Source organism: Podarcis vaucheri, assembly GCF_965113315.1.
Source record: "Podarcis vaucheri genome assembly, chromosome: 8".
NCBI lineage: Eukaryota > Metazoa > Chordata > Lepidosauria > Squamata > Lacertidae > Podarcis > Podarcis vaucheri.
The window spans coordinates 60594065-60619989 of NC_138766.1; the positions used below are offsets into that span (position 1 = coordinate 60594065).

Below are 25925 nucleotides of genomic sequence, written 5' to 3' on the forward strand. Positions count from 1 at the left end.
AAAAAGAGACCTTCTGCCCCCCGCAAGACCTTCTGCCCTACTGGGTTCAAGTGGTGGTGCTGTGGCCATGTCACTCTATCAAGTCCTATGTGAACAATGACCATTGGGTAAGTTTTAGCGTCCTACCTAACTCAACTTTTATTTTTTTTACAATTAATATAGCGGATATTGTCTTTAAAACTTCTTAAGTGAAGCACCATTCCTATGTTATAAATTAATCATAGTTCCTGTCTTGTGGTAATAGTGCTATTTTTGAAGCTTCAGACTTACATTAGTATAACTGAAGAGTGCTTCCAAAGGAGGTGGCTGCTTTTAAAAGCAACAACTAGGGAAACAAACTTGGATTCACTTTCTGTTGTCTTGCCAAACTTAATTCACCCAGAGCTTATGGAGTCTGCATAGATCTCACTCAAAATCACAATTAAAGCTCTCCAAAGATTAGCAATGTCTAGGAAGCAGTCAGATTATTCCCCCCCAATGCAGAATAAATTATATATTGTACTGTGTATCATTTATAACAACTGAAATATCTCCTACAACACAAAAAAAGATGTTACTTTTTCCAATGCTAAGAAAATAAGCACAAATTATCAACTATTATCAACAGAGGTGTCTGGCAGATGGCTGAGGACACACACAAAAAATACCTGTGAAATTCACTGTCACATATAGGGTTGATCAGCTGCTTAAACAAGCTTTAGAAAAGGATCAGACTCAAGTCTTCATCAGCCATTCTTAATTTGTATCCATGGAGGAGGTTGGGACAACATGCACTAACCCAGCACTCCTGACCTTTCCCCATTAAGTGGTAATGTCTGAAGCAGGGTTGTTAGTGCATTTGACCAAATGTACTTACAGTCTTCCCCACAGTCAAAAACCCTGAAGAATCAGAATTCCCAACACACTGAGGATTTACAGTTCAGCTGAACAAACCAGCTTGAGGTCAGCAACCTGCCCTTAAGAGAAAGTTGGACAGCGCAGGAGCAGTGCATGTGATCCCTCCACAACCCCCATGGAAAACAATTAAGAATGTCTGGTGGTTTCAAGTACAGTAATGGAGAACAGGTCTACCAGAAGCTATTATGTGGAATTTCTAGGTTCAAAAACAACACATCTCTGGATTCCAGATGCTTGGGACAAACAACAGAGAAGGCCATCATGCTTGTGAGTTTGCAGGGGTATATGGCTGGTTGCTATTAGAAAGAATTAATGGGCTTTAACATGTACCTTACTTATTTTCATATGGCAAGATTCATATCAACCACATTATGGAAAACACTGACTTCTGAACATTTTCCAGCACATTAATCTTACTACATGGAATGGATTTAAAGACCTTTTAAACAGCAGCGCAAAGCAGACCTTTTCCACGCCAAAATACCTAGAATAATAATCATCAGCATTTAGACTCACTTTTTTTTCTTGCTGTGTTCCTTACAACAATCCTGTAAGGTAAGTCCCTACCAGTTGGGGAGTGGAAGGAGGGAGACAGAGAGGCATGCCTAAGGCATCTGGTGAGTTTATGATAGTGATGGTATTGGAACCATTGTTCTTGTTTTTACTATGCATTTTGCGATTTTATATTGTGATTTCATGTTGTGAACCGCCCTGAGACATGTTGGTATAAGGCGGTACACAAATTTAATAAATAATAATAAAGTAATAATAATAAAAGACAGCAAAAAATATTCCTTGCACAGATGCCACATGAAATAGTTCAACACTCTAGATTTAAGATTCAGTTTTAAAAACTAATTAAATAAAAAGGTATTTACATTGCCCTGGAAAAGATAATAAAGATGCCACCAGGAGCCTCTTCGAGAAGGCTTTTCCTTAGTTGAGGTGCCACTACCAAAACGTTCCTGGTCTTGGTAAGCCATTGACTGATCAGGCCAAAGGCAGAAATAGCAGAGTTCGTATTCTTGTGCTCGCCTATTGTTGTTCCCCACAAACTTCTCAAGTTGTCCACTAATGGATATTCAATCTAAAATCCATGTCAGAACTATAATCGGCAAACATAATTTTGGTTCGACTAATAAAGATATAACCCTAACACAGATTTTGTTTTTTTCTTATGAGCCCAACACTGCTACATTTCCTTTTTATGTGAGATACTCACTGTTTTCTTTCCTTCATTTTAATATTGTAGGCGTGTGGACAAAGTCTGTTTTTAGTTTTTGCATAGCACCTTATGGTTTTAGGTGTTGAATAACAATAGTCTATAGATAAAATGTTATAGAATATTTGTAAGTAATTCAAATGCACACTCACGTAAAAGGATTCTTGATGTAGAGGAGGGGTGCATGGACTGTGTTCACAGTCCTTATTCTCACTTTCTACACATACTATATTCTGCATAACTTCTGCCTGTGTATGTGCAAACAGGAATTCTGCCTCTTCCTGAGTTCCAAATGTGCCAACAAGGTCTATGTACAAAACACCTTGTACACATGTAGTTACAGTGGTACCTCGCAAGACGAACGCCTCGCAAGACGGAAAACCCGCTAGACGAAAGCGTTTTCCGTTTTGGAGGCGCTTCGCAAGACGAATTTCCCTATGGGCTTGCTTCGCAAGACGACAGCCCATAGGGAAATATCCGGGACAGCGGGGAAGCGCAGCACGGGAACACCTGCCCCCGCCGCCCGGCTTCGGAACGATGCTCCGAAGCCGGGCGGCGGGGCGGGAACACCTTCTGAAGGCGGGCGGGGGGCAAAAGTCTTTGTCCCCCCGCCTGCCTTCCCAGGGGCTTTTAAATCGCCCCGGACAGCGGAGAAGTCCTCCGCTGTCCCAGGGCGATTTTAAAATGCCGCCCGCCAGCATTTTAAGATTGCCCGGACAGCGGAGAAGTCCTCCGCTGTCCTGGGGTTTTTTAAAATGCTGGGGGTGGGAAGAAAAGCCCTTGTCCCCCCCCCCCAAGCCTTCAGAAGAGGTCGGGGGACAGACTGTCCCCGGACCTGGTCTGAAGGCGGTTTCCCTAGGAACGCATTAATTGATTTTCAATGCATTCCTATGGGAAACCGTGCTTCGCAAGACGAAAAACTCGCAAGATGAAGAGACTTGCGGAACGAATTAATTTCGTCTTGCGAGGCACCACTGTATTTCAAAAGTGTTGTTAAAAGCCAATTATTTTTTAAGCCAACTAGAAAATAGGGTTTTCTTAAAGTTTTCTCTGCAACCAAATATACCCATGTCCATTATGAAAAAATGTTTGATATTTATAAATTGAATATAATTATCTCCTAATAACAATGTCACATTCCAGATAACAATGTACAGTTCATTTAAAAGGCATCTTTGTAACTGTCCTTAAAGAGGCAAACAAAAACAAGAGTACTAAGCAATACTATAGAAAATTTATCCTAATACTCAGCTCACAGTAATTTGATAAGACAACCATGTTGGTTCCTTTTTTCGTAATATGATCAAAATCTCCTTAAGCTACATGATGAGTTGCTTATAACTTAGTACATGGAGCTGTGCTCAAGATGTTGCACTAGAAGCAGCTACCACCGCACAAGTAGTCAAATGTATGAATCAGACCTAAGATCTAATATCATAAGACAGTATGAAACTTAGGCCAGATCTCCATCTCTAGCATGTTGGAAGGGACTATTGGGACTATTCTAAATATTAATTAAGAACAGCATATAGAATCTTTGCTCCTAAAAGACTTCAATAATATGTCGTGGTGTTTCCTCTCAACCAAAATTAATCTCATTCAGAATAATGAAGGAAAATAAATGTTACAACAGCAATTAAAACCTAAAAACCCTCTAGCATTGCTAGTTTCCCAACACATTTTCTATAAACATTACCAAAATGTCAATATAAATGTAAAAAATATGCACATGTACATAATTTAAAGTCACCAAGTAAGCTCCAGGGAGCTTTCAACAAAGCAATAATGATTTTATTTTTCAGCTGAATAATGTGAATCCATCTAACAGCCCTAATGTCCTATTTCTCTTATTAATTATAATTATACATTTTTAACAAAGCGTTTTTGCCTCTAGAAATAAATCAGATTTTGTCACATGCTTTTTTAAATTTTCAGTTCGCATGAATTAAGTGCAGTAAATTAAATTATCCTGGGTCACAGAAGTATAGCCAGTTGAAAACGGCATTTGGAATGTGTGTTTCCTGACATAAAGCCATAATGTGGGACTAATTAGTAAATAAACTGAAGATCTGTTATCAGATATATCACCATTGCATTTCACATCACGTTTAGTTTGGTTCTAAGAGCTGGTTCACAGGATCTATTCTTGCCTCTTTGATTCTTTCTCCCCTTTGTCTTCTCTCTGGCTGTCAGCTCTAGTAAGAACGTAAGATGAACTTGCTGGATCAACTCAATGACCCATCTAGTCCAACAGACTGTTCTCATAGTGGCCAAAAACAGGACCCCACTAGCAGTTGATATATACTAAAAATGGTATGAATCTTCATTTCCCTAAAACAGTGGTGTGGGATGTAGCACAGGATTCATGGAAGATAACTGAATCATAATTTTAATGGTATGAAGGCAAAAACACACATCCAAAAATCTAGCTGCAAATTCTCCATATATACATCTAATCATGTTCACCATAAAATTCTATTTGCTGCAAGAATAGTTTGCCAAAGTATGGAGAAAGTAACCTCCATTCCCAATTTTTTTATCGCTGTTTGCCAAGTGAAATTTACTTGGAATTTCTAAGGAGTGGACAGGGGTATTTTGAGAACTGCAGTTCCATTTACTGAATTACACTGATACGAAGGCGAACATATTTTAAAAATAAATTCGTGCTTTGAACATCCTGGCTTCAATAATTTCGGAAAATGTTTCTATTGGTGTTTCCTGTAGGGGGTGACACTGGCTGGGGTTGTTAGAGGCCAATGAAAATCTGTTTGAAATTGTTTTAACAATTGGTGATTTTAACAATGACTGACAGCACTATCTCCATCCATGCTATGATCCTTAACTAAATCTTCATATCGGAGTTGATAAACTGACCACAAAACAAATGCCATCAAGTCATTTTTAAGAAAAAGGCAATGACAGGAGCTGGGAGGGAAAGTGAAGTAATTTATTGGGCCCAAGGCAAAATCTGAAGAGACACAGCAAAAAGCCCTGTGGGACCTTAACAAGGAACAATATTTTTCATTGCATAAGCATTTGCAGGCAACAGACCCCTTTATCAAATGAATGAAGCAGTTAAGAAGGTTTATTATACATATATGTACAGCCAAGGAAGGCTAGTTGTAAGCACTTAAGACCAAGACCAGAGAAAATTGAATAGAAGATTGTGATAGGTACTGGAGATAGGTCCCAGTCCTAAAAACACCGATGAATTTATGGTTCCATCAGTACTGCTGTCCGTGTAGCTACAAAGCAAAGATTGCACCTACTCACACCAACTAGTATTCAGCTTCCATAGCTAGAAACAGCATCAACACAATTGTTTTCTGTCATGTAAAAAACATTAATCGGTATCTCTATTATTAGTCCACGGAAAGAATAATCAAACAACATCAACATCACTTATTAGGTTATCCTAGAACAGGTTATCCCAGAACTTATCCCAGGGATGCGGGTGGCGCTGTGGGTTAAATCACAGAGCCTAGGACTTGCCAATCAGAAGGTCAGCAGTTTGAATCCCTGCGACGGGATGAGCTCCTGTTGCTCGGTCCCTGCTCCTGCCAACCTAGCAGTTCGAAAGCACGTCAAAGTGCAAGTAGATAAATAGGTACCGCTCCGGCGGGAAGGTAAACGCCGTTTCCGTGCACTGCTCTGGTTCGCCAGAAGCGGCTTAGTCATGCTGGCCACATGACCCGGAAGCTGTACCCCAGCTCCCTCGGCCAATAAAGCAAGATGAGCGCCGAACCCCAGAGTTGGCCACGACTGGACCTAATGGTCAGGGGTCCCTTTACCTTTATCCCAGAACATCTTGACACATTTTACCCAGCTTTTAGATGTAAACATCAACCTCTTTACATAGAACTAGTTAGTATATTGCCTTCATATAATAAGAAAAGTAATTTCAATAATATTTAGTAATATAACAATAAAACATACCATGCAATATCAGATACACTTAAAGTAATGAATCAGGTTTCAGCATTGTCTTGCTGAGCAACAAAACATAGTATTGGATACAAACGAAGGTAGTTGCACTTAGCTGCCATTAAAATTTGGCATTTTGGAGCAAGGTGTCATCAGTACTCTGGCAGCATGAAGCTTTATCTCAATAGCATATGAATCAGCAGAGGCTGTGAAAGATCTGGATCAGTGTCTGAATGCAGTGGTGAACTGGATTAGGAACAATTCACTGTGCTTTAATCCTGGGAAGATCAGCAAGTTACCTGTTCCTGATGGGGTCACACTCCATCTGAAGGACCAGGTGAGTAGCTTGGGGCACAGCTGAATGCCCAAGTGTCCGCTGTGCCCGGAAGTGCCTTTGACTAGTTCTGCCTGGTTCACCAGCTATGGGTGTTCCTTGACAGGATGAGCCTGACCAGTGTAATCCATCCTTGAGGCTGGATTACTGCAATGTACTCAATGTGAGCTGCCTTCTGGCCTGGTTGTATCCCAGCTCAATAACTGAGATTATCTACAGGAGTGCTGTTGCTTTTGCTTTTGATGGTTTTACACTGGTTGTATTGCTATTGTTTCTAATGGAGGTTTGATCTTATTTTGCATTTTATCAATTCATACTTTTTGTAAACTGCCCAGAGGAGTTTGCTGATGAGCTGTATCAAATTCTAATAAATAAATATTGTACAGTGGTACCTCGGGTTACATATGTTTCAGGTTACATACGCTTCAGGTTACAGTCTCCACTAACCCAGGTTAAGAACTTTGCTTCAGGATGAGAACAGAAATCGTGCTCTGGCGGCACGGCAGCAGCAGGAGGCCCCATTAGCTAAAGTGGTCTTCAAGTTAAGAACAGTTTCAGGTTAAGAACGGACCTCCGGAACGAATTAAGTACTTAACCCGAGGTACCACTGTACATTGTGATGGGAAGATTGACACTAGCATGCTTGCCCTCCCAGGGATCCAAACAACCATCCACTGCACCAGGTATCAGTAACTGCTACCAAAAACAGACTAATCAAAGTTAGAAACATCCTCAACCACTTAAATCATACTTTGGCAGCAATCCTAAAATGACTTACTAGGGAGCAAGCATCACTGAACATAGTGGGATTTATCAGTATAGGTCTAGGCTGAACAGCTCATGGACCAGGGTGTCCATCTGGAAATGGTATTGCTGTTGTTGTTATTTAATACTTCAAAGATACTATCAAGTTGTGCTTGCCTGAAGTAAAAGAGAAACCATGTGATTCAAAGAGATTAGATGGAAAAGAAAACTACAGGATATGCCAATTGGGGCCACATACAGGGGTCAAATACATAAAGAACATAATCCATTTAGAACACTTTTGAACACCTAGGTATCCCTTTTATATGTCAAGGACCAGGTTTCTAAGAATTGTTTCCATCTGACTATTCTCAGACCCATTAACTTGTCTCACACTGAGGCAAACCTGGAGAGCCACTGCCAGTAAGTAGATAGTACTTAGCTGGATTGACCAATGGTCTGACTTGGTATAAGGCAGCTTCCTATGCCCTTATTAAAAATCAAATTACTACTTCCAGCTACCATTGAAGGTAGAAGTTGAGCCTAAGTCTATGGCTTATTTATTGTTCATCTCCACTTCACCAATCACTTACACTCTTAGCATGATCAGCTTATGCATGGTACGCTAGACTGGCATACCCTTTTACAAAATCAGATTCAAATACGCAAGTCTGTGTAAAATGTTGCTGAACTAATTATGTCTGCTACATTTGCAAACTCTGCATTGCCAATATTTTGCTCATTACTTCTGCAAAATGCCTTTGAGATATTTTGAGCTGGAAAGATGCATAACGTGCTGCATTCTGTTTTTGGTGAATCAGGTTAATTAAAGTCACCATCTGCTGAACTGAAGAAATTGTTAAAGGCAAAATTCTATTTTAACTTTGATGTTCTCTTTTACATAAATGGATGACAGAGGAGATCAAAGTACTGCTGCAGAATATTATTGTACATGCCTGATAGAAGAAACCAGATATTTCCCCTCTATATTCACACTTTAAAATTGCCAAATGTACATTTTTACATATCTTCAGCAGCCGCTAAAGCAGTCTATTAATTAAAATGGCCTGCAAAGCTATTCCTGTCACAGAATTATAGTCAGAAGGGGCCTCAAAGAACAGCTTCTTATATTCCTTATGTATTCTATTCCTTATATATTATATTCCCCTTATATGAAGGGAGTTGTAGTCCAACAACATTTGGAGGACCACAGATCCCACATCCCTCGTGTATATCATATAGGACATTAAAGAGTAGAACTAGCACTTTAAACTGACCCCCCAAACTGCTGCTGATGCAAAACTGGTATAATATGATTAAGCATCGTTCTTGAGGCTTCTTCTCTGCCTTTTCCCGAGGACATGAGTTAGCAGAAACTTATTTTTGTTGACACATAGGAAGTAGATCATGTTCAACGGCCCAAAAATGGTACTAGCATTAACATCAACCACAACAATTATTATTATTTTCCGGAAACATCCTTATTTAAATTATTTTTATCCCACATTTCAAAACAGCCCTCCAAATGTAAGTCTTTAAAGTGTAAGGTGCTACAAGACTGTGTTGGTTTTCTACAAGACCACTGGAACTGAAATTCTAAGGTGCTTTGCAAAAGCTATTGCCTTCAGTTCACGAACATTATGAGCCATTAAGGATGCAAAAAATGCAGTGGCAGAGCTCCAATTAAAGAAGAGAGAAATACGTTATTAAGTTTAAGAAGTGATAATCTTTGAGAGAAAATGCCACAGATGGTGTATAAAATAATAACTATTCTAATATGTATTTTTATTTATGGTCTATATTAGTATGTTGTACCTCATATTTTGTCTTTTGTTTTAATTTTTGCAACCTTGCAATCAATTTTGAAGCAAATTTTGATGCAAGTTTGAAGCAGCAGAAATGCTTTAAAATAAATATGTAACATTTTCATTCTCTTAAAAAAAAGAACTCTGAACTCTTAGCACTTATTTGTGCTCTGTTGCTGCTTGCCTCACAGAGAGGATTAGCTTGGCAGCATGCATAAGACAAATCAGTGCAAACCATGCAATAGATGACAGCTGACATAGAACACCAGACTGTGACACCATAGCCACCATCTGTTCCTTCAGTCACATTATGTATGCTGTGCTCACATTTTGTATTTTTATGTTCTGAACTGCCCTGTGATCTTTGGATGAAGGGCAGTATATAAATTTAATAAATAATAATAATTTTCATATCAGTGATGCTAAAACATCAAATTGTACATTGTACTTGGAATCTATTCTACTATTTTTTACCATCACCACCATGATACAGAACACATCCTAAAATTTATGGAACCTTCCAGTTCTGACTTGTTTTTAAAATTTCTGTATGCATCTCTTTCTATACAAAATTACCTTAGTTTTCAAGGGGGGGAAAGAACTCTTCTGTGAATCATTCACATTTACTTACATAACATTGTAAAAAAGTTATGATTCATTACAATTTAAAAATGAATTTTATCTTTTCATAACAGTTAGCTGACTTGTTACTGTAAGTCACATATCAGAGCTGTTGATGATTAAGGTATATTTGTTCCAACAACAAAAATGTTGACCGAAAAATGTTACTTGAATAAAGTTGATGCTTTGAAAATATTTAACCAGTATTTGGCTGGCCAAAAAGCTATTGTCAAATGGCTAATCAACTGAACCCTCCTGTATCAAACCAAGGAATATATAAATACTTTACTTGATTAGCAGACAAATGAATATGCTGTTTCAGCTTTTAAAGGGTGGTAATATCCCATAGCTCAGTTACCAAGTATCAGTTTCTTAAAATAACCACCCTTCTTGCTAAGCCCGTTGGACAATCCATCTCAACCAGGCAGAAGCAATGCATGGTACAGCCCTTCTCAATCTGTATCACTTCGGACTGCCAGTAGGGAACCACATGTCTCAGTACTTCCACCATTATAAAAACATACTAAGCTGTATTATACCAAGACAGACTATTTTGTCAACACAAACTGGCAATGGCTCTCCAGGGTTTCAGACAGGAGTCTCTCTAAACCCTACTTGGAAACACCAAGGATTTAACCTGTGGCCATTTGCTCACAAAGTCTGTGCTCTGTCAGTGAGTTCCAGCCCTTCCCCAAGCTAGCATATTTTATTTGCAGGCAAAAATACAACATGAAAAATGTAAATTTTCCATTTTTGGAATAAGATTCATCATCTTATTCTATGCATTCCCACCTTGTTGTTTATTCCAGTCAGGCTGGAACTGGAGGCCAAAAGCTCCCAATATACCCATTTCCTCACAGATGTCCTGCTTGCCTTTCATCACTGTCAAACCCTAAAATTACTGTTTTCATAAGGGAGCCAACAGGGCCAGATGACATTGCTGATGGCCTTGAACTGCTATGTACTGGGCACACATCCATTAAATGCTAGCCAGTCCTTGGCTGTACTACTGCCAACATTTTAAAGCTTCCTCAGGTCCCTCAGTGCAGTATTAGTCAAATACCTCCCAAAATGGGCTACACAAAAGCAGTGTGTGTGCATGTGCAACTGCCCCACTGCACAGCCCAGAGTGGCTCTCCAGTTACACGATGCAGGAAGCCACCTGGTCCTCCACACACATCTATCTTCACTCAGAAGCACACACAAAACCCATAGGCTTCATTCATGGAATACTGGAGCACTTGGGTCTCTTGAGAAACCTGAATTCAGTGCCAACTTCAGCAATTAATGGCTTGAGAAAGTTCCTAACTCCTCCTCAGTCCCATCAAAAAATGGGAGTAATTTTATGTATGTGTGTATATACCTTTATTCACATTTCTACTTAATGGGCCTAAAAAGCAACTCAAAACAATAAAGTGAGCTAGTTAGTTTCCAACATTCTGCCACACCTTTGCATAATCAGAAAAACAGAACCAAACAAGAGGCTGGGTAGAGAGAGGTTGGTTTGATTATCCATGCCTATGGTCATTGGAGGGAGGATGTAAATTTACTTCTAGCCCAAATAATAGTCCAAGTGAATCATTTACTTTCCCTTTTGTAAGTCAACAGGGACGTGGGTGGCGCTGTGGGTAAAAGCCTCAGCGCCTAGGGCTTGCCGATCGAAAGGTTGGCAGTTCGAATCCCCACGGCAGGGTGCGCTCCCGTTGTTCGGTCCCAGCGCCTGCCAACCTAGCAGTTCGAAAGCACCTCCGGGTGCAAGTAGATAAATAGGGACCGCTTTATAGCGGGAAGGTAAACGGCGTTCTGTGTGCGGCTCTGGCTCACCAGTGCAGCTTCGTCACGCTGGCCACGTGACCCGGAAGTGTCTCCGGACAGCACTGGTTCCTGGCCTCTAGAGTGAGATGAGCGCACAACCCTAGAGTCTGTCAAGACTGGCCCAAACGGGCAGGGGTACCTTTACCTTTATGTAAGTCAACAGCATCAATTCCTATTGGGGAAAATAAAATTCTGCAGGGGGTGGTGGTATAAAAGAGGAGCCAGAAGAATAGTGACGAGGGGAAAGGGGAAAGGAAAAGGGTTGTGGGCTATTTCTGCGGCTTAATTGTGGCCTTGCAAATTCAACTACCTAATGCTCATCACGTTTATGATAGGATTTGGTATCTCCTTCTAAACTGCAGAACAGACACACTGCACCAAGTGCACATTTGACACCACAAGGCTTACAATCAGAATGAGAAATATTGGTACAATCTTTCTTATTTATTACATGTATACTCTGTTATTGTGGCTCATATAGGGTCCTCAGGCAGCCTCTCATCCAGGCAATTTAACAGGGCTAGACTTGCTTATCAGCACCAGCACAACTGTACCATGTGATTTTAAACAATTCTCTGAATCTCCACTAATGGAACAATATCCATATTGAAGATACAGATCTTATCTTTGTGATCAGAGTTCACTGAAGTAGTCAGAACTGATTGTGAACAAGTTCCACGCATCAGACATTATTTATCAGGGATTGAAGTTCTGAGATTTTAAATTGTGCCATTCTTTTCTGTAAATAAAGTCCAAAGCATCACTTCTCTCACTAATGCTACTTATATCGGGGCATTTTTAAAATTGCTACTGTGTCAAGCAATAAGGGGATTGACTCATTCACGGTCTTTACAATCCACAAGGAAGCCCACTGCAAAAACCGCAGGACTTTGCAGGCTTATCTTGCTAAACATATAATTGCTTGGCACCTTAGCCTGACTAAAAAAGACACTTTACCTTGTAAATTGGCACAGCGCCATCCTGACAGATGGACTGGGATGCAGACAGCCAAGAGATTATGTATAAGCATAAAATGCACTTTTCTAAGAGCAAGACACCCAGTCAGGAATGTCAAAACAGCTGTCCCGCCTGAGCTTGCATGCCTGCACTTAAGAGGATATGACGTTGCCACTCAACCCACTGAGCTGGATTAACATGGAAAATAAATAAAATAGCTCCCACATCTATATAAGGTGAGTTTTGTAAAATCAGGATTACTACTGTGTAGTAACAGGCAGCTCTTAAAGTATTTTGGGGGACCAAAGTCTACAGGGATGCAAAACTTTCAAGTGACTGTGTATCAAGCATGTTTTTTCAAAGAAAAGGAGTTGTGAAGTTCTGGGGAAATGGTCTAGAGAAATAAGTTTATATTCTGTGATCTAAGTACAAAATGCAAAAGTCTTCACTAGAAATACATTGCAAAAACTCTGTGCTCCCCATTCAAAAACCGAGTTATATTTTTATTTTTGAATCAGCCAGGAAGTCTATTCCTTTCTGCCTACAGGTACAGGCACACAAAGTCAGACATGTAACTTTTGAGGGTATTTCTGACTTGCATCTTAAATTTTGGTCATGCGAGTCCTACAGCCTTGACCTCACACATGTATGTTAGAGGATGGGACCCCTACTGATACCACTAACCTCTTAGCAACTTGAAAAATAAGGCAGCATGGCATATAATATAAGGGAACTTCTATGTGACTGAATAGCACAGCCACGTGATGAATGTCATTTATCATGTGCCCTTGGCTGCCTCACCTGCCCTCTGCTCATTTGACTAATCCATTTAGAGCAGAGATTATTCTCACGTTCCAACTGCCTGAGCAGCTTTCAACTTTGAGGCCTGTTGAAATCAATCTGCCAGATAGAGGTGTTTTTCAAGTATGAGGAAGGTTGGAGGGAATAGAAGGGATAACAAATCCTAGTCCTTAATTATGAAATTTCAAGGCCCTAAAGATTAATCATATACATATTCCAAGCCCTGAATTTTACAGATACGGATTTCAGACCTTACACTCTCCAAATAGTGAAGTTTCTAGATCTTACACTGCCACAAAGAGGTGGAATTCCTTTTCTCTGGAGAGCTCCCAGCTCTGAGAAATATGGAAATACTTTTTCCTTTTTTTATTAAGCTGGATTTCAGTGCCTGAGAAGTAGCAATGCTTCAGAAGTTGTTGTGCATTATTTTATTTTAATCTGATCTTTACTGGATACTAGGGAAATGCCCACGAGGCTGACTGGATGATCACATTTCCTTGCATGCTCCTCCAGAGGAGGAAATAAAGGCTGGGCTTGGTTCTCTAGGTGTAGCATCTCTTGTGAACCGTTTTACACTATGCTTTCTCAACTTGGTGAACTCAAGCCAATTCAATTTCAAAAATACATTTCTGCTTGATTGATAGCTATAGGAAGGTGCTAATCTGCTTCTCAAATGAGTTTTTCAGCTCACATGATGAAATACCACCACCAGATCCTCTGGCTCCAAAAAGCGCTGCAATCACATGCAGCCTCAATCACATATAATGATTCTGTGTGGCCACCAAACCACTGGACCAGAAGTTGGCTTAGGCTGCAATCATAACTGCACTTATTTGGAAATAAGACCCACTGAATTCAAAATGACTTCCTTTTGAGTAGATACGGCAGAGCTGTATCTAGGAGGGATCTGCCAAGGTTTCTGCCCTGGGTGAAGACTCCAGAGGGGCACCATTAGGCTCCCAGCCTCCCAGCATGCCTGGGCTTCAGCTGGAGAGAAAGATGAAAAAATGAATGAAATTGCCTATTTTTTGTCCTTTAGGAATAAATGTGTTGAGGGTGTGTGTGTGTAAGCAAACACACATCCGGGGGGGGTGGGCTGCCAAACTGGGTCTTTGACCCGGGTGACAGAGAGCCTAGTTTCAGCCCTGGATATGGTTAGGGTTGCACTGATGGACTCAGTGGGTTTCCTTTCAAGTCTGTCTATATTTCTAGCAGCCAAGTGACCTTCCCTCTTCTTTGCACATTTTCTACAGCTGCTCTGCTCCCTTCTACTTAATGTCAGTAAACCCCCCCTGCTCCCTTCTTTACATTGCCACACAAAATCGCATTTAACAAGTAATTTCAAACAAACCATGAGTGGCCAGCCAAGATCAAATCTAGGTTATAGGTCATTGTTTGGAGCAAGACAAACCACAAACCTGGATTAGTATGTAACGCTAAACCAAACTATGGCCTAGTTCTCAGTAGAACAGCAGCAGCAAGACCATGAGAGCAAAGCAGTCATGATTTTCCAGATGGGCTTCCTTGTTCACGCTAAGCCAAATGTTGACTTAATATGTGAACCAGAGGATGCATTTCAATCTGGTTTTAGGCTCAGTTTCTGCACAGAAACTGCATTGATCATCCAGGTGGGTGGTTTGGAGTTTTGTGTGTGTGTGTTTTGCCAGGCTCTCTGGACTTGGAGCTAGAAGCATGGCGCTCCCACTCATATCCAAAAAGTCAATTCCAGAAGGTGGTACTGAGACTCCAATAGGATTCCATCTTGTCTCTTAGGATATTTAATAGCTACATGAAACCACTGAATGAGAACACCCACTGTTTTCCAGTTTTGTATCATCAATACACATATTAAATTCAGTTCTACCATTCCTTTCTACCATTCTGTTACATCTGATTCAGGTGAGGCAATTAAAGTGCGGAATCAATGCTTGGAATCAGTAATGGACTGGATATAGGCCAAGCGAATAAAGATCAGTACTGACAAAATGGAGGTACTTTATAATAGGTGATTTCTCTGTCCAGGGAGGTGATATTCAACCTGTTCTGAAGGGCACTGCATTTCTGCTGAAGAATGAGGCTCACAGTCTGGGGATGCTCATTGATCCAGCCTGGTTGCTGGAAGCCCACATAGTTTCAGTGGCACACAGAGCACCACCCTTTCACTAGCTGAGGCAGATACATCAGCTGCAAGCCCTCTTAGAGGTAATTTGATCATGGCTGTCCATGCTCTGGTAAATTTTTGCCTAGGCTACTTCAGTGCAGGCTGCCTTTAAAAAGTGGTCACAAATTTCAGGTAGCTCAAAATGCAGCCACTAACCAGGACTGGTCATTGGAAATACATCTCACCAGTGCTTACCAAATCATTTTCTGAGCATAGTTCAGATTGCTAGTACATAAAGTCCTGCCCAGCTTAGGATCTGAATGATTATCTTCTCCCACGCTAACTTGCCCATGCGCAGAGATCTTTCAAAGCCCTCTTCCAGGTAATGAGGCAGGAGATAACTAGAGAAGGGGTTCTCTGTTGTGGTACTGTTTTCTGCTTAGGGAATTCTCTCTCTCTCTCTCTCTCTCTCTCTCTCTCTGTGTGTGTGTGTGTGTGTGAGAGAGAGAGAGAGAGGGGGGGGGGCTCGCCTGGCATTCACACTAATGTAAATTATCTTTTTTATTTCCCCAAGCTATTCAAATTGGATGGATTTCTAAAATGCTTTTACTGATGAGCAGCATTGCAGTTCCTAAAAGGAAACAAATATGCTGAAATCCTCTAAGAAACCGGATGCAATAAACAAACCTTCTATTCGTTTTGAAAATCCACTGGGAAAGTATACTTAGGACACACACTTTGGCATGGGCCACATTCTACCATGCTGAATCAACTGCCTAGTGGTGGAAAAACCCAGAGCTTTGAGCAATGCTTCTTCCAAACGAGCAAGGAAGTAGATTCATTGGGGGGGGGGGAGAACTTGCTGATACAGTTGCAGTTCTCAAGTCTGTGGAAGGCTTCATAAGGTTAGGACCGGTTTATTTATTTTTCTACCCTTCCTTTCCATAAAAATAATCATTTACAAACAATATATTTGATCTAGGCTTGAACATTAGTGCTATTGCTGCAGTACTGGTACTGGTTTTATGTGCTATTAGTGCCATCTGGAAGAAGACAGGATGCAGCAATCTGCACCAGCTGCATCTTCAAATGGTTGTCCCTGGTAGAGCACTCAATTCTGAGTGTTTTATGAGCCCAGGTCACAGAAGGGTGTCCTGATGCAAAAGAGAACAGGGCTTCTGCATCTTTGCTATGCAGCAGAGGGGATTTCAGTAGGTGCAGCTTGCATGTCCAGCTACACCTGCTGAATTTTTCTCTTCTGTGCATTTATTAAAAGTGCAGACCCCTTTCTTCAGCTGCATCTGGACACCCTGGATCACAGCAACAAAATTCTTGTTTTCAACAAGAGCTGACAAAATAAATTCTTCCCAAGAAAACTGAGTTTCTTTAGTAGTAATCTGGGTCTAGAACCAACCTAGGACAACAAGGCTTCTCCAATACAGCAAATAAGAACCCATCTAGAATAGCAAAACTGGAAATGCCTGGATTTCCTATCAAAAACACTTGTATCTTATCAGGATTTTGCTTCAGTCTACTGATTCTCTTTCAGTTAACATTCTTAAAGAAGAACAAGTATAATCAACAAATCTGTGACACTTCCCTTTATAGATAAGTAGTTTCATTGCCTAAGGCTGCAATCCTAGCCTCACTTACCAGCTAATAAATCCCATTACTTCCAAGTAGATATGTCACGGACTGCATTATTAAATGCTCAATAATAACATCTCCCAAAACAGTAAACACTCTTAAAATCAATTATTATTTTATTCTCCTGTGGAACAACTGCTGGAAAGCAAAAATGACTAAACAATGGTTGGGAGGCAATAATATTTATACAGTGGTACCTCGGGTTAAGTACTTAATTCGTTCTGGAGGTTCATTCTTAACCTGAAACTGTTCTTAACCTGAAGCACCACTTTAGCTAATAGGGCCTCCTGCTGCTGCCGCACCACCGGAGCACGATTTCTGTTCTCATCCTGAAGCAAAGTTCTTAACCCGAGGTACTATTTCTGGGTTAGCGGAGCCTGTAACCTGGAGCGTAAGTAACCTGAAGCATATGTAACCCGAGGTACCACTGTATAATTATTTTTTCTACATTAAAACACTGATTTTGCATTGTAATTTAGTACCGGTAATTTTCTCTGTGGCTGCAATCTTGTGCACCCCATGCACATCTAGTAAGAATCAGTGGGAGTTACATACTGCAGGACAGCATTGAGTTTGTGTAATTTTCTCTGAAAATAGTGAACTGATGTTAACCATAAGTTTTCATATTTCAAAATTCAATTTCTTTCTCATGGGAAGCATATCTGTGAAGCTCCCAAGAGTACAATGTCATAATATTTAACCAATACATTCTAGGGAAAAGGCTACTAGTTCTACTAGACCAGGAATGGTGTACCGGTGGCCCTTCAAATGTTGTTGGATTCCAGCACATCAGCCCCAGCCAGGACGACCAATTGACAAGGATGGTGGGAGTGTAGTCCAACAAAAATGTTGGAACCAACAATGAGGAACTAGGGAAGGGCTGTCTAGAAAAAGAAGGAGAAAACACAGTCCACCTTCTATTCACTGCCACTTGACTGTAACAAAATATGAGGAACTTACAGATAATGAATGTTCCTTTGCCAACAAAAGGACATTATTAAGATATTTAAAAAGACCCATAGGGGTACGGCATTTTTTCATTTATATGGTGCAAACATTTTTTTTAGAAATTGTAATATGCACGCATTGCCAATCTCTTCAAGAATTTCTGCTCTCTTTAAAATTACATGAAACGATTTGCTTTCTTAAGCTTTTTAAAAAATATGAAGGCATACCACCTTCACCAATGATATTTTTTGAAAATAGGCAAAAGAATCAGGGAACCTAGCTGTAACATGGAAAAGACTGAACTGCTGCCAGTATTTTTGAACTGACTTTATAACTTACAGAAAAGTGAACTCTAATCAGACTAAGCAGAAGAACCTGGAAGCATCAACTTGTACTAAAATCAGTTAATTGTAGTAGAGTGAACTATTACAAGCACAGTAGAGTCTGTAGGACCCAGTATGACAAAGAGTAAGAAAATTTAGTGGTTTAGCGTGCAAATATATTGCCCATGCATACATTAGTACCATAGTGGTACTGTTAAAAACGGATAACTAAATTGTAGTTTCAGATAATTATAAATGATTTCACCGATATAATCCACCATGCATACTTAAATGAATTCAAAGTACATCAAGTTACAAGGAGATATAATCAACTCCCTAATTTTAAGAAGAAAAATACTGCATTAAGATATCAAAAAACCCAAGTCATAAAATCTAAATTTCAACACTTGATCTCTGATTTAGTTTTCAGTTTGGAGAATGAATTTCAGCCTTGTGTCAGCCTTCAAATGTTGCTGATACAATCTGATTTTCAGTCAAAAAAGTAGTTTTTGAAATTTAAGTATCTTATTAACTTTCCCTAGGAAGTACATTTGTATCATTACAGATCATTACACAGCCAAAGGTCTATTTTTAGTGAAATGCTGGCTGAGGTAAGTAAGCATAATGTCATGTATGCACAGAATAACTAGTTTCTGTAACCTCCAGCCATTTTCAGCTCTCTGAGCTGATGGCACTGAGGCACCCTTGTTTCTGCTGGAAATTGGTATATACCAGGGGTCTGCAACCTTTAAGACAAAAAGAGCCACTTGGACCCGTTTCCGAAGAAAAAACAACAACTGGGAGCCACAAAACCATTGCGACATTTAAAACAAATATATCTCTGGAGCCACGATCTGACAGCGGGCGGGAAGGTGACGTCGGGACGGTGCGTGACTAACGCACGCACCGCCCCCATGTGACGTCACAGCCAGTACAGCGCCCGCCACAGTGAGGAGTGTCGGGGCGCACAATGCGCCTCCTCCCCTCGCTAGTATCCGCCCCGGAGCCGCAGCAAAGATGTAAAAGAGCCACATGCGGCTCCGGAGCCGCGGGTTGCAGACCCCTGGTATAGACTGTATAATGGGACTTCATCATCATTGCTTTCAATAATCTTTAGTATCCTGGGCCCCAACATCATTCCTGTGGATGTTGGGTCCCTAGATATTGTTGGACTACAACTCCCATCATCCCTGACTATCCGCTAAGATGGCTGAAAATGATGGGTGTATTTAGGTTGAAAAACACCAACCTAAGTGGATTGAACTATTTATCAGGCATTATAAAAAGCAAAACTCAAGATACCGTAACACCTGGTCACTGAGGGAAGAATTCAAGGTTACTCTCTTCTAGTCGATCCATCAGCGCAAACATTTCTGCTTGGCAGATGAAACAATTCTGCCTATCTTCCCTTGCGTGCTGTTCTGGGGGGTTCTACTGACCTTCCAGAATGGCTTTGGGGGAGGCAGAAAGGGAAAGCTCTCGTGTGCTAACGGGAGGCTTCCACTGGCTTCCACTAGTGTGCTATGTTTGTTGAATCTGGACCTATATTTTTAAACATCACATGTAAAGAAGAAACGCCATTGGTACATCTGCATCAGCACAACCGGACACCTTCATCTGCCCCAGCTGCAACAAAGCATGTCTCTCATGTATTGGTCTCTACAGTCACAGTAGGTGCTTTAACTCTCCAATGGTTTGGCTCCACCCACAAAGGTACACTCTTCCATTGTCTTCCGAGACAGACAAGTGCTAGCCAACCAACCCACTGAAACTGAAGCATCTTCATATACCTCAGATTTCAACTGAAAAATCAAGTACCTAATTAAATCTCTCCCAATCACTACTTGAAAAGATACTACATTGTGGATGAAAATACAAACCATGAGCCAGTGAAGCAAAGTTCTCAGAAGATCTAGTAACAGCTGCCAAAGTCTGAGTTCTTATGAAACATTAAATGCAACATTTACACTACATAAATGCTAGTAAATTTAAATGCAGAGCCGATACCACTGCTGACTGTCTTCTGGGGCTTTTTTTTAATGTGGGAGGTGATCCCCTTCAACGCACATCTGTTTTTACACACAGCCATCTTACCTAGGTAGAGTGATGAGTTTTCTTTCTTGACATTGTCATCCAAGTAGGTTGGTCCCAAGGTGTAGATGGGTGTGGAGCCCATGCCAATGAGAATTTGGGCACAAATAAATAAAGCTACATAGAGTGAGTGGTCCTTTCCACCTGAATCCCTGAAACACTCTGGCGACTCCGCATGGTCTTTGGAGTTATTGCCAGTCATGCACAAGCCGTCATTAGAGACAGAAGAGTTCAATTCCTGGATCTGATATGGTGGAGAGATGAAATGAGGTAAAGAAAACATGGCAGCCCCAAGTGCAATAAATAGTCCACCGACAGCAAGCCACAGAGGCCTTCGTCCTCGTCCCCCAAAGTAACTGATGAAAACCACTACCACCAGGCTGCCAATATCAAAACAGCTGACCAGCAGCCCAGACTCAGAACTTTTCAGACTGTACCTCCTTTCAATGGTGGTGATAACACTGCTCAGATAGCCAGAGACCATAAGGGACTGGATGAAAGTCAGGAAGCACATGCACACCAAGAAGAACCTAGAATCTATCAATACTACATTGAGAAATTTTCTACCTGGGATTGCCAGCAGCGTAGAAGCTGGTGAAACCCCTTTACTAATGCTGGCAGAGTTATTGCAGCCTGTTCTTTCAGCAAAACTCCCAATTCTTGAAAAACTGGAAGCTGTAAAAGAGAACATAGTCCTGGAAGAAGCAGTAGCAGCAGCAGCAACATTGCTGTGATGTGCTAATGTGTCAGGGTCAAGGCCACATCTCTGATCAGAACCCCCCTGGAAGCTCTGTAAGTTCCTTTTGGCTGTAATGAGAGCACTTTGTGAGGTGTTAATCGGTGGAACAGATCCATTCAGAACCGGCAAGCTCTTGGACCTGAAGCTCTCATCTGGCTTTTCTGGCTGCTGTCCCCCAAGAGAATTTGGGCGCTGGTGCTTCTGCTGCTTTGTTATCCCTGACAAAAGCATGCTGATCACAAGCCCAGTTTGGACTGAGAGTTACCACTTTCCAATCAGATGCATAATCTCGTTGAAAATCAATGCTGTCTTTTCATCCCATGAGCACGCAAGCATGCACTGTGGCTTTCAACATCAGCCACAGCCACTCTGGAATAAAGGAGTCTACAATCCAACACTGTCAAATCAGTGCATCAGAGCACGTGCCCAGCAGATTCTTTTGTGGCTCCATCCTTCTTAGTACTGCTTAAGGACCTGTTCCCCCCTGCCAGCAGCTGAGCTATAAACGGATCGGACTGGGCCTCTCCCCCTCTGCAAGCACATTCCCACGTGGATTAATTGGACACGTTTAGCAGCGAAGAAGTGCCAGAGCTCTTAGAGAAGCCTAGCAGCTCTGGGAAAGAGTCCTTGAATGCCTGCATCATCGGCCACCAGGATATGGATTTGAAGGATGTCCTCTCCCTGTCTCCAGTTTAAAGACTCCTGGTGGTAAATCTGCCAATCTGTAAGGCAGAGAGAGAGAGAGAGAGAGAGATCAAGTAAAGAAGGTCAGTATGCTGCTTTTGTCCTGCTTCACCCAGCAGTAGTTCCCAGCTGCTGCTCCCTGGGGCTAGAAAAGGACACAGCAATCTCTATTATCAGGCACTCTCCCCTGAACAATAAAAGCAGGATGGCTGGAATCTTCTTGCCCTCCACAAGCAGTAACAGCCTATTGATATGACATTCATTTTAATAAATGAGAAGTGGTTACAGCATCAACACAACAAAAAATTATCCCTCAAAAATATATGAAGGCAAAATCAGGTTCATTTCAGCAATTTCTTTCCCCACCTCACCAGCCTACCCTTTGTAAAAAGAGATATTTATAAAAGAATCACATGCATAACACATAAGTGTCCTTATGCAGACACTATAGCCCCTTTTATTAACTCCGATGCAATAGCAAATGTCAACATACTAACTCTTTTATTTTCATGGCTAAAAATAAATATACTGGAATAAATATTCAATTACAAATAGCAAGGCATCAGAGACTGTCTGCACCTCATCCATTTTGCTTCCCTGGGCTCCTGATAACAAGGACTGGAGTTTCACAGGAGGATCTCCGAAAGACAAGGGAAAAAAATGGCACAGGAAATAAAGAAAATCTCAGTACATATCTGACAGACATGTGCCATCTCAATATCAACATACAAGACAAGCATTATTTGTATGTCACTTGTACACAGTAACGGCAAGTAAGTGCAATTTCATGCACATATCTGCATGCTCAAAACACCCTCACACAGGCAATCTTGGGGCACAGAATGATCCACACAGCCACATGCATCAGGGTGTTTGGCCAGAAAAAAGTGCCCATGGCCAGAAAAAAGTGCCCATCTGCATCTCCATCTGGAAGAGTAACATTTATAAAGCTCCGTACTTGGCTTTGTGAGCGTTTGCCTGGGCTTTGTGCTAAAATATAAAGGCATCGCTACATACTGGGATAAAAAAAACCCCGAAATTAAAAGGCAGGGGAAGGCGCAGGGAATCTGTTTAACTAGACAGCTGCCGCTGCCATGCAGCAGCCTGCACAATAAGTTCCATGCACGCGGCATGCACACTGCCTTCCCAAAGAGCTAGAAACCAGTTCGCACATGCCAGCCTGTCTGTAACACATTTTAATCTCTGAAACTCCAGGACTTTCGGACCAATTCTAAACCCGCACCCTCGGAAGCAGGTCCCGCTGAGTTCATCGGCAGTTAAACGTGCATAGGACTGTCACCTTAGATGACTTCCTATTTCCACAAGTTCTCCCTAATACTATTACCCCATCCCTGTGCACCGACCTCACAGATTCTCCTACGGAAACAAAGCTGGCCACTTAGTCGTCGTGCCCAGGTGGAAGAGATGCCTCGGTGTCCGCCCCCAGCCTCTCCCACCCGCTTTTGTCTCCTTCCTAGCTGTGGGGGCTCGCTCCGTGCAGCGCCCAGTCCCAAAACTTTAAGCCTCGAGGAAGCTCACAGGGAAGGCAGATCTGGAAGTTAAAGGGAACCCGCGAAGGAACAAGGGAAGGGGGGGAGAGAGAGAGAGAGAGAGAAGCGCGAAGGGATTATAATGCAAGGCATCCCTCCCCGCCATCCAACAGCACCCTTCCGAGATGAAGAAACAGCCTATTACTCACACAGCTCGCTGGCTCGTATCCGTGGGAAGCCGGGAGGGAAAGCGGGGCGGGGGGGGGAGGAATGGAAAGGCGAGAGAAGCAGGAGGAAGGGCAGAAAGCCAGCCGCCCCGGCTCTAGCTGGGTTGCTCCCGCCCGTAGGTAGCGACTCCCCAGTGTCTCCCCTTGAACTCCCTTCCTCACCCGGCCTGACACTCAATGCGGAGTTTCCTCCCCCCCCCCCCCGCGCGCCGTCTCTAGGAGCGAGGCCGCGTGGAGCGCGCAGGCGCACTCCGTCCCCTCCCCTCTCCTTTGTGAGGAGAAACGTCTCCCAGCGGCTGTGTCGATCCACCTGCTCCTGCCTTTCCAAGAGGGACGCAGATTGGCTTCCCCTGGAGTCAAGAGAGGGAGCCGCGGGGCTGGCGAAGAACCGCCACAGAGAGGAACTCCCGCCGGAAGGGGCAAAAGGAGAGAGAGAGAGAGAGAGAGAGAGAGAGAGAGCCCTCCCCATAGAAGATTCCATGGCGAGCACACACGACACACCAGCATTCTCCTCAGAGCCGAAATCCCCTCGCCGCCCTTCGGTTGAAGTGGGCTTGTTCCAGTGATATAATAAAATAAAAAAATCCATCCCAGAATGCAGTCCTATATGCACGCTAAGGGGGAAACCCGTTGAATGTAGCGGGAGTCCCTTCAAAGTAAACTCGCTAAGGGTTCTGTTTTACAGTTAGTAGGAGTAGCCGTAATAATAATTAATACACATGCTAAGTAGATAGCGAAATCAATTTACGAATAAAATAAAATCCAGTTCCTGCGCACCTGAGACAGCACACCAGGATAAGGCCACAAAGATACAGTACTTTTTTTAAAAAAAAGGCGTTTTAAAGGGTGTGGGAACAATGCACCAACAGCAGATTTCCCTTAAAAGCACCAGGAGAATGAAAAAAAAAGTCTTCACTGACCCTTTACCTGCGAGGAACCAAAAAAGATCCCGAGGGAACAGGTTATGACACAACAAAAGAGCTAATTTGTTTAGCTATCTTAACTGACAAGATTACCTATCAATGGCAAGATTACCTATCAATGTGAGTTATTTAAATGCTGAAAACTCTCAAGCCATAACTTTCCTTTGAGCCATAGCATATTTTATTTATTACAATTAAAGCTTGCCTTTCATTCAAGGAGCACAAGGTGGCATACAAGGGTTTCTCAGAGAGTTTCCCATCCTGGCATGGGAAAGATATGGACTGTTGCTTCAGTCAAGTTGGTTTGTCATGCACCTGCAGACCATTTCCACTCAAGGCTATAACATGCTAATCCAAATAGAATTGACTGTCACTTTAGCAAGGCCATTCCTACCATTTAGGCAAAGTGAGACAGCCACCGCAGGTACACTGTCTCACTGCCAGTGTTGGATTAAGATTCAACTGCCAAATCAGCCAGCTTCTTTCTATACAAGAAATGCATAAGGGAAATCAATCTTGTCTTTTGCATCAGACAACAAATTGTCTTGTGCCTGCCATGCAACATTAGTCATGCAATTTCAGACTAAAATTGCCATCAAGAACCTGAACCATGTGCACACCTCTACACACATTTAGCCACAAATCGTTTAGATTTTGACCCCATTCCACTCCAATAGCTTTCTAATTGCATATCATACCAAGAGTTGTGCTCACAACTTCTACAACATTTCAGAACATCCAGGTGGGCACTGCTATATGTATAATAAATACAAAATAATACAAACTTAAATGAGACAGCAAACATTGAGGACAGCACATTCTATCATATATTAACAAAATACATATTACAATTTCTCTTTTTTATATTTACCTAGGAAAAAATTAATTATAAATTTAAAAATAAATAAACTTTTGTGAGTTCTTTGATGTACCCTGTATACCAGAGCGCCAAGTTATTACTCACATGTGTCCTGTGTGGCAACTCGTATCAGTAGCACTGCCTCCTGCTGTTCTGAGGATCTTACTGTCCCCATATATTGTGGCTCTTGTTCCTCCCTCTGGGAGAAGTAGAGCAGGTGACAGCATTTTCAGTAACCAACCACAATGTTACCTCTAGCCTTCATGTCTTACTTCAGTTCCCTGAATTGGTAAAATCAACACATATGCACACATCCCCATTTGGCTTGCCAGTGATAACCATTGGATCTCCATTTCAATCATGTATTCTGGTTTTTTCTTAATATGTTGATGTATGGAATTTACACTAGTCTGGCAATATAGATGGGGGTTTGGGGTATGGTTTCAGTTTACAGTATTTTGTATGGTGTCTTCCTCTGGTCCACAACCTGGACAAATGCAAAGTCTGCCTGTCAATTAACTGCTGGCTTAATTTTTAATGCCACTTGTCCCAGGCATTTAGTCAGTTCCAGGGCCTCACAAGTCCAAAATATAGGTTTTCTTAATCCCTTTATCACAGGAACAATTTCTGATTTTCTAATCCAATTTCAGTGTATGACTGCTTTGAATCTTCCACTGCAGCTAAATATTGTTGCATACCACTCCCAAGTGGTGCAAGATTCCAGGGCTTCCAGGCACTTTGAGTAAGTTCCCGTTTTGTTTTGGGAATGAGGT

General features: G+C 41.7%; 1 protein-coding gene across 4 annotated transcripts in view; it reads right to left on the bottom strand.

Moving 5' to 3' along the window:
- Positions 1–25925, bottom strand: part of SLCO5A1 (solute carrier organic anion transporter family member 5A1) — a 67672-nt gene that overhangs the window by 29401 nt on the left and 12346 nt on the right. The window contains exons 2-3 of one of the 4 annotated variants that reach the window (XM_082233781.1): positions 24992–25045; positions 20234–21691 (exon numbers count right to left, since the gene is read on the bottom strand). In XM_082233781.1, coding sequence (XP_082089907.1) covers positions 20234–21200 — 967 coding nt within the window. In that variant the 5' untranslated portion in view covers positions 21201–21691; positions 24992–25045. Of the gene's footprint in view, positions 1–20233; positions 21692–23352; positions 23603–23680; positions 23904–24991; positions 25046–25925 lie in introns of those variants that run through there. The other 3 variants (XM_082233783.1, XM_082233782.1, XM_082233780.1) reach the window with 3 other exon arrangements.